Source organism: Diachasma alloeum, unplaced genomic scaffold, assembly GCF_001412515.2.
Source record: "Diachasma alloeum isolate Michigan unplaced genomic scaffold, Dall2.0 Dall_scaffold_00202, whole genome shotgun sequence".
Taxonomy (NCBI): Eukaryota; Metazoa; Arthropoda; class Insecta; order Hymenoptera; family Braconidae; genus Diachasma; species Diachasma alloeum.
The window spans coordinates 1,015,920-1,024,876 of NW_021680367.1; the positions used below are offsets into that span (position 1 = coordinate 1,015,920).

The 8,957-nt window shown below is 40.1% G+C and overlaps 1 protein-coding gene across 1 annotated transcript in view; it reads left to right on the top strand.

The window, feature by feature from the left end:
• Positions 1-8,957, top strand: part of LOC107035949 — a 106,192-nt gene that overhangs the window by 46,814 nt on the left and 50,421 nt on the right. The window contains exon 2 of the mRNA XM_015253617.1: positions 5,728-5,793. Coding sequence (XP_015109103.1) covers positions 5,750-5,793 — 44 coding nt within the window. The 5' untranslated portion in view covers positions 5,728-5,749. The remainder of the gene's footprint in view (positions 1-5,727; positions 5,794-8,957) is intronic.

An 8,957-nucleotide genomic window follows, 5' to 3' on the forward strand; every position in this document is an offset into this window, starting at 1 on the left:
CCATCGCAATAATTGACGGTACGAGACCTTGAAATATTCAACGAATAAATTCCCCCGAAAAATTCCGCATCTCGTTAATACAACGTGTAACAATGATTAATGTCCTGTTCCCCCCACTTCCAATCTGTTATTGTCGCCCGAAAACACTCTGACGACGCAATCTCGTTCGTTCGCGTGCTGCCCCCTCTTCCCCCTCCCCCCACGTGAAACGAAAATTGCGCAACCATAACTACATATTCGGGTGCCTATATATGTTACATCGTCTGTTTCATTCTCCCCCCGGAGGCGTCTCGACGCTTCGAGGGCAAGCATCGCCCACTCTTCGACCCACACACACACACACACACACACACACATACGCATTTAAAGAGGCAAAACGCACGTCTGGGGCCGTCTCTCTCGTTCTTTTCATTCAAAGTATTTCTGTACTTGCAGCCTTTTCCCCCCCTTTTCTTCCGCTTTTCTCTTTTAATTTTCTCTATATGCCTCGATGAGATTGCAACAGAGCGATTCTAGGATGAATGAGGAGTTGAAGGGCGGGGGGAGCACTCAAACAGACGTGAATTTAATGGGAAAACAAGTCTAGGTGGAAAGAAAAATAATTCAATTGAATAATTCAGAAGCCCTTTCGTTTATGGAGATGGAAGTTTAGGGAATGTGGGGTTGAAAGTCACCCCAGTGAACGATCGCGGACATTTTCAATTAAAAACACTGGCTATGAAACCATTTTGCCCCACCGGTGCGGAGGAACTTGAAGGAATCTCTTTTTGTTTAGGAAATATTGTTCGCTGTGGCGAGAGACGTAGTGGGGTAAAATGGGGTCGTGACTAGATATCTCGATATTTAATAGAACAAAATTGTAATTTTGTTATTTTCAAATATGTTGACTAGATTTTGAAGGATGTTTGGAGTTAATGCAAAGTGTTCTCGTTATTTGAACACGTGTATTTGGAAATGAGTTCGTCTGAGACGTGCGCATTTATAGTTTTACACGGTTCAGTTGTGGACATTTATCATTTACACTGGGACGAATGCACTTGGCTAGGAGAATACTCTCAAGTTATTCAAATCAATGACACTGTTACTCCGTCGTTATTGACAATGTGACAACAATAAGCCACTACTGTGTTGATGCTCGATGTGCACATACAATGGCTGCATGTACACAATAATCAAAGTGTCAATGAAAAATGTGCACAACTGAAACGTATAGAACTACGAATTAGCACGTCTCCAGTGTGATCATTTGAAATACATCTGCGAGGATTGTTGGAGCACTTTGTACAGACTCCAAATGTCCTATTAAATCCAGTGGACATTTTTTCATTCACTCATGATCACCTGAAATTGTTTTATTTATTCGTTCGCAGAGTGAATGAAAATTGTTACGTCAAGATGCCAGGGAAATTTACGATGACAAGCTCGGCATGATGGAGTGTTTCGAGCCATTAGTTTGAAAGGTACTCGAGCAAGTAGTTTGTTATTCAACAATTCACCCTTCTGTGTCTTTCAAACCAACGGAGATCAATGGATTTAAAGTCAGAATTCTTCGATTGAAAATGTCAAGCGTTGAAATTCCCAAAAAAGTTGACTGGATTTTGTCGAATATTTGAAGTTAGTGGAAAGTGTTCTGGTTATTTGAACACGTGTATTTTGAAATGAGTTCGTCGGAGACGTGCGCATTTATAGTTTTACACGGTTCAGTTGTGGATATTTATCATTTACACTGGGACGAATGCACTTGAGCACAGGCTAGGAGAATACTCTCAAGTTATTAAAATCAATGACACTGTTACTCCGTCGTTATTGACAATGGGACAACAATAAGCCACTACTGTGTTGATGCTCGATGTGCACATACAATGGCTGCATGTACACAATAATCAAAGTGTCAATGAAAATTGTGCACAACTGAAACGTATAGAACTACGAATTAGCACGTCTCCAGTGTGATCATTTGAAATACATCTGCGAGGATTGTTGGAGCACTTTGTACAGACTCCAAATGTCCTATTAAATCCAGTGAACATTTCTCCATTAACTCACGATCATCTGAAATCATTTCACTGACACATTCTCAGCCTGGATGCACCTTTTCTCACGATACACCAAGCACCCCGTCTATCCCTAAATACCTCGGTCATTCACCGGAACTAAACCTCCTCAAAACCACTATATCACCCCGAAAACTCGCTCAAACTCCCGCTCCATCCCATCCCCTGGAATCCCCTCTCCTCCCCCCCGAAAACATGTATCCCCTAAACACCCCAGGGGTGTCCACACCCTCCCCAGTGTCTCATACATGCATACAGTGAGATTAGACCCCGTAGAGTGGCTACAGTCCACCCACACCCGGCAAGTGGAGAAAAGGTCGTCGGTGGAAGGACAAAAGTGAAAGAGAATTCGAGGCTCACTCCTTCTCGACATTTCCAAGGGGTTTTTTCGAGTGAGTGCTCCTTGCACATCACCCTCTCCCTCCCCCTTCACCCCCCCCCCNCGACATTTCCAAGGGGTTTTTTCGAGTGAGTGCTCCTTGCACATCACCCTCTCCCTCCCCCTTCCCCCCCCCCCTACCCCGCCCACCCCTCCAAACCCTCTTCTCTTCCTTTCGCGACGCCTCGGTAGTTTCGTTAAAAATTCAAGGCGCAATCACGTACGATGAATGGCCTCTGAACCTTGAGAGGATCTCCTCCACTTCAGCATCGGGTTTAGGTCGGGGTTGAGATGGCGACGAGTGAAGCCGTCAACCCTTCCTCATTTCTCTCTCTCTCTCTTTGCTGTTTTTCATTCGTCTCCTTCGTCCATCGGGAATGGAAGGATGCATAGGTAAATCTGCGTCCGGGGGAAAATGTCCTGGGGGGAGGGTCAGTCAGTCGTAGGGGAGTTTTGTCTAATATTTATCGTGAGCTGTTGAGGAAGTTTGAAACGACTCCTCCGAGCATTCTTTAGTTCTGGGGGAGGTAAATAGAGGAGTTGAGGGGGGATTGATGGGAGTGGAGAGTGGGGGTTTATTTATTTATGCAGTTTTTAGGGGTTAAAGGGTTTTTTATTGGGGACTGCGGGAGAAACCGATGGGATCTATGTAAGATTGAGGAAAGGATTTCTGGAGTTCTTCGAGGTGGAGGTTTGTGGACTGAGGGGAACAACAATTTTTTTTTCATTCAATTTTTCGCTTGACAATTGCTTTTAGTGCTGTGCATTTCAATATTTTTTCATCCAGAAAGTCCGGAAATGCAATTTTTAGAGCACGTTCGTTCGTGTTTTTACGTATGGACGTAGGTAATTAAGTTTTTATACTGTTGGTATTTTTGCCCTATCGATCGCTATTAATTAAAATTTAATTCATTGATTAGTGTTTTCAATTTTCGATTTTTTTCGGAAATCGGTTGTTCCACGATAACTAAAAAAAATGTTCTGAATTGATTGAATGATGGCTTAAAAAATTTGTTTGGATGTCCTTTTGATCGAGTTCGAAAATGAACGCGATAGATATAATCGTTATTTTGATTTATTTGAAAATTTGCGAAAATTTTGTATTTTTTGAAAATCTCAATTCCGGGGATATCTTTGAATATCATGCTTTAAATGAATTCAATCATAGCTTAAAATGTTTGTTTCAATGCCATTAACCCTAGTTTGGTCACCATATGAGAACTTGCGACTTGGTCACCTCCGCAGGGAATCGCCGCCGTGTTATTTAGGCCCGAGCGTTGCCGAATTCACTCTATACTGCTCGGGCGCATTTAGCGAGACTTCGGCAACGTCCCACAACGGGCAATTTCATTTAACATGGGAAAAAATTGCCCGTCTGTTAGATATAATTTTTTTTCTTCAGGAATTGTGGATATAAATAATTTTAAAAAATATTATAATTTTCTAGACACTTGAATTGACGCATTCCAATTTTTTAGGACTTTTCCGCTCAGCCAGTCAATGGTAAGAAAAAAAAATCGACCTTCTGCGGCGTTTCCCTGATAAAGTGATGATAAGAATAATGATGGTGATAACATTCAACTGAGTTGAAAATCTGACAAAATTAGTTGAAAAGAAATCTCATTCAATTTAATAAAATGAAATGAACAATGAATTATACACGATAGAAGGAAATGATATGCAAAATAACCATTCGGGGGCATATTGCTAATTTATTATCAAAAATAACTATACTATGTGCAATACCCAAGTAACTTCCCACCTGTTTTCAATCCATGATCTGTTCATTTTTAATAATTTTAATCGGTTGTACTTTTGTTTGTGAAAAATAGAGCAATTAGTTCTCGGAAATTTTCTGAATAATGTCAATTTTTTGGCATAATTTAAAATACTATACTTCATCTTCATGTTGAATCATAAATTGAGATATTGGTTAATGTAGGTAATCGAATCCTCATTTTTTCAACACTTGAAAAATGATAATTCAGTGATTCATGTGTGAATCACCGAGAAGGAAGTGCGAGAAACTTTCACAAGGTCGCTGCAAGATCATTAAGATTTGTTTTTATGCTCCATTCTGGCGCGAGTGAATCACTCGGCATTGACGTAAGTCTATAAAATCACTGTACATAAAGGGGTCATTAACATACAACGAGTTGTGATCACCAGCATCCAATATCACTCAAAGGCGAAACAGCATTTTTTTCTCTTCCTAAACTGGAAAGCAAAATTGAATTCAATTCTCTAGTCAATTTCACGTGACACAATGATACGATTTCGATAAATTGGCGCTTATTTTACAGCTTAAAAAAATACTTGACAAAAAAAAGATTAAGATACGATTAAAGATGGTCCATCAGGTTTAGGTCGTTCACTGCACATCCGGGTTTTCCACAGTACATAGTAGAATATTGGTAGTTTACCTGTCGATGGTAGAAAAATGTCAATAACCGATCAAAAACCCCCTGACGCAACTATCAGCGCTCGCAAGGGTCATACCTTGCGAGGGTCAAACTTCATCAAGGTCAAACGACAGAGGACAGGCAGGACAGTCTCAAGGGTCAACTGGAAGAGGCAAAAAGGGCTCGGGTCAAATGGGAGAGCTTTCTCATATATTTAGCTCTATATGTGATCGTTTGACCCTTACGATTTTTTTGCTTGCTTCTCCTGGTTGACCCTTACGGTCGTTTGACCCTTGAGATTGTCCTCTTTGCCTCTCCTGGTTGACTCCTATGGTCATTTGACCCTTGAGATTGACCTATTGCCTCTCCTGTTTGACCCTCAAAATATTTTGCTCGACATATGATCGTTTGACCCTTGAGATTGACCTACTGCCTCTGTTGTTTAACCCTCGACATATTGCGTTCGACATATGATCGTTTGACCCTTACGATTTTCCTGCCTCCTTCTCCTAGTTGAGCCTAATGATCATTTGACCCTTGAGATTGACCTACTGCCTCTGTTGTTTGACCCTCGAAATATTGCGTTTGACATATGATCGTTTGACCCTTACGATTTTCCTGCCTCCTTCTCCTAGTTGAGCCTAATGATCATTTGACCCTTCAGATTGACCTACCTGTCTCTGTTGTTTGACCCTTGCGAGGCAAAATGGGACAGCCTTCAGAAAACATTTTTTGACGAAAATGTAGTTCTCTACAAAGAAGTTTTTTCAACATTTTCCACAAAATTAACAAGATAAAAAATTTCTCTTTCAATTAATAAAAAAAAACCCTGAAGAAAAAATTAAATACTCCATCAATCAACTCTAACCTTCATTTTCCCTGTTTGTTGCAGGCTCCAGGCAAATTAATGCCCAATGGCGCGCGCTGGTACGCAGCGCTGGAGAAATCCCGCCCCGGAGTAAGTATACGTATGTACAGTATCCATCCCACACACTTAACCATCATTAAAAAAAAATATGTCGTATCACTGTCTTTAGAATAATGAATTTGCATCCCACGTGTGCCTGTACTCGCATGCCAATGAATTGCTAGCCATAACTTGCGAATCGCTGTTGTCACGTGCCGTTTAATTCCACCGAAGGCATCGAATCCCTCATTCTCAATTTTAATATTCCCCAAGTGATGCTGACGAAAACAACGGGAAAACTCCATCCAATATCCGCATCTCCAATTCATGTCCCCAGAGTTTGTCCTAAATCCACTCCATAAATTCCGAAAAAAGAAGAAAAAATAGCAGGAGGAGAAACAGAAGGAACTTCCCAACTCATCAAGACAAACTGTGTCTCTCAACTTTCCCATCTAAAAAAGTTGAAGGGGTGGACATTCTTGAAATATTCCACTGGCGCCACTGGAGACAATTCATACTAATGAAGGCCACTTGGTTATTAGGACATTACCCTCATCGCGTCTGTCGAATTTCTCGGAATTACCAAAAATCCAAATTCAAATTTTCGCGCCACGGAAATGTAAACCGTCTCTCCAAGGAGCCAGGAAAATTTCCGCTTCAAAACTCAGGTCGTGAACTCATTTTGCCCCATTTGGCTGAAAAATACAGGTAAAAATAAATTTGACCTTGAAAACCGTTTTTTCCATTATCTCCGGAAGTTCTGGAGTAAAAAGAGCCCTCATATTGACTTTTCCAGCTGAAATTTCTTCGGCTATTCGCTGGACCCGTCGATTAATTGGTTCGATCAAGTAGCCGCAAAAATTTTCCGATGAACAGGGCTAATTGAAGCCATTTAAGTGCCGCGGTCTTGAGGATATTGAAAAACGTTTTTCAAGGTGACAGTGGAAGATTTAATGCACGCTGCGAAGCCACTGGAGAGGAATGGAATTTTTAATAGTGGCTTTCATCAGAGATATTCCCTCTTCAATAAGACAGATTTCTTCTCCGCTCCATTCCTCGCATATTCACAAACGGAATAAGTGGATGAAATACATTGTTTGAATTTTCTATTCATATCTCGAGAAATATCTCAGGGAAAATTGAAATGTGGATGGGAATAGTTTCATTGGGGAATTTCCTATGAAACACATTCTAAAAAAAAACAATTTTTTTGACGTAAATTCACGGAATCGTGACAGAAATCGGAATATTGGATGCGTTTGTTACTTTGTTCTCGTATGTCCTTGTTCATAGCTGGAGAGAAAAGGAAGTTAGAGGGACGAGAGTGGTCTCTTTTTCAAGAGGAGCGAATTTCCGATGATACACATCGCAAAAAAACTTCATATGTTCATCGAAGATTTTCTCTGAAGTAAAAGAAATGAAGATATGGAACCTTTTTCAATTTTGTCGGTTAGTGTCCTTGCTGATATCTAGAGAAATACCAGAGATAGATCAATGAGAGTGATCTCATTTTGAAGGAGAGGACCTGTGCAATGATACACATTTTGAAAAAATTCACATTTTTATGAAAAATTTCCCTGAACTAAAAAAATGAACGGATAGAACACTTTTCCGACTTTGTCTTCAAGTGTCCTTGCTGATATTTGGAGAAGTACTAGAGATAGATCAATGAGAGTGATGACAATTGGAAGGGGAGAATATTCTTAACAATACACATTCCAAAGAAATTTTATTCTTCACCGAAGATCTCTTTCTGAAGCAGAAAAACTGAATATACGAAATCCGCTTTTTATTTGTCGTTGTCCTATCTGTGCAGTTTATCTGTGCCTTTGCATATCTAACAATAAATATGATCTTATTTTGAAGTAAAGGAGATGGCCGATGATACACATCACAAAAACTTCTCTTTTTGATAAAGGATTCTGTAAAGTAGAAGGAATGTACATATGAAATAAGTTCTTTACTTTATCTCTTTATGTCGCTGTTGATATCCGGAGAAGCAATGAAGGCACAAACATAAACGTATTCTCATTTTAGAAAAGAAGATATTTCCAGAATTCACTCTCCAGTGGTAAGAATAAACGTATGGAGTGTGTTCATTTGGGCTTCATTTCGTCATGTTCATGTTCATATCTCGAGAATTAATAGAGACACAAGGATGAGCGTGTTCTCATTTTCAAGGGGAGGAAATTCCCCATGATACACATTCCAAAAACATCACTTCTTAATGAAGATACATTTACTATGCGGTTGAATGAACTTAAATATGGGGTTTTTTCTTCACCACGTATATTTATGCCCTTGTTCATATCTGGAGAAGTAATAGAGATACAACTATGAACTTGGTCTCCTTCGGAAGAGGAGCGAATTTTCTGTGATACACATCCCTCGAACAACTTTAATCTTTGATAAAGAAAGCGTATTAATGTATGATCATATGAAACTTGGAAGACGACTTGTACTTCATCTTCGCCTGTCCTTGCTCATATCCTGAGGAATAATAGAGATACAACGGTGAACGGGATTTTATTTCAAGGAGTCTAGAATGCCCATCAATACACATTTCGAAATACACCACTTCTTAATTGAGATACATTTGCTCTACTGTGAAATGAACACGAATATGGGATTTTTTCTTTATTTTATTTACTTATGACCTTCTCCAAGAAGTAATAGGATACAACTATGAACTTGGTCTCATTCCAAAGCGGAGCGAATTTTCTATGATACACATCCCTCGAACGACTTCAATCTTCGATAAAGAGCGCTCTTTAATGTACGAGCGCGTGAAACTTGGAAGATGTCTTGTACTTCATCTTCACATGTCCTTGCTCATAACCCGAGAAATAATACTGCTAGACCAGTGAGCGTGCTCTCATGTCAAAGAGCCTAAAATTCCCATCAATACACATCCGAAAAAGCTTAACTTTTTGGTGCACCTCCCCGCAGCATGAAAGCCATGGAAATACAAAATACACAAAACCCCAGACTCAAAAACATTCGAAAACCTTCGAAACCACTTTACCAAACCATTTCTACCTGCCCACTTTTCCCTCAAATTCTCTCTCCTCCCCCCTCCCCCACAAAAAACCGCAATTTTCTACCTCTTTACCTCTCCTCCAAAAACCTAAAACTCTCCAACATCAATTACGAAGGCATTAAACCATGTAAAATGCCCGAGTGACCGACACTGATGTCCACCCCCCCCCACCCCC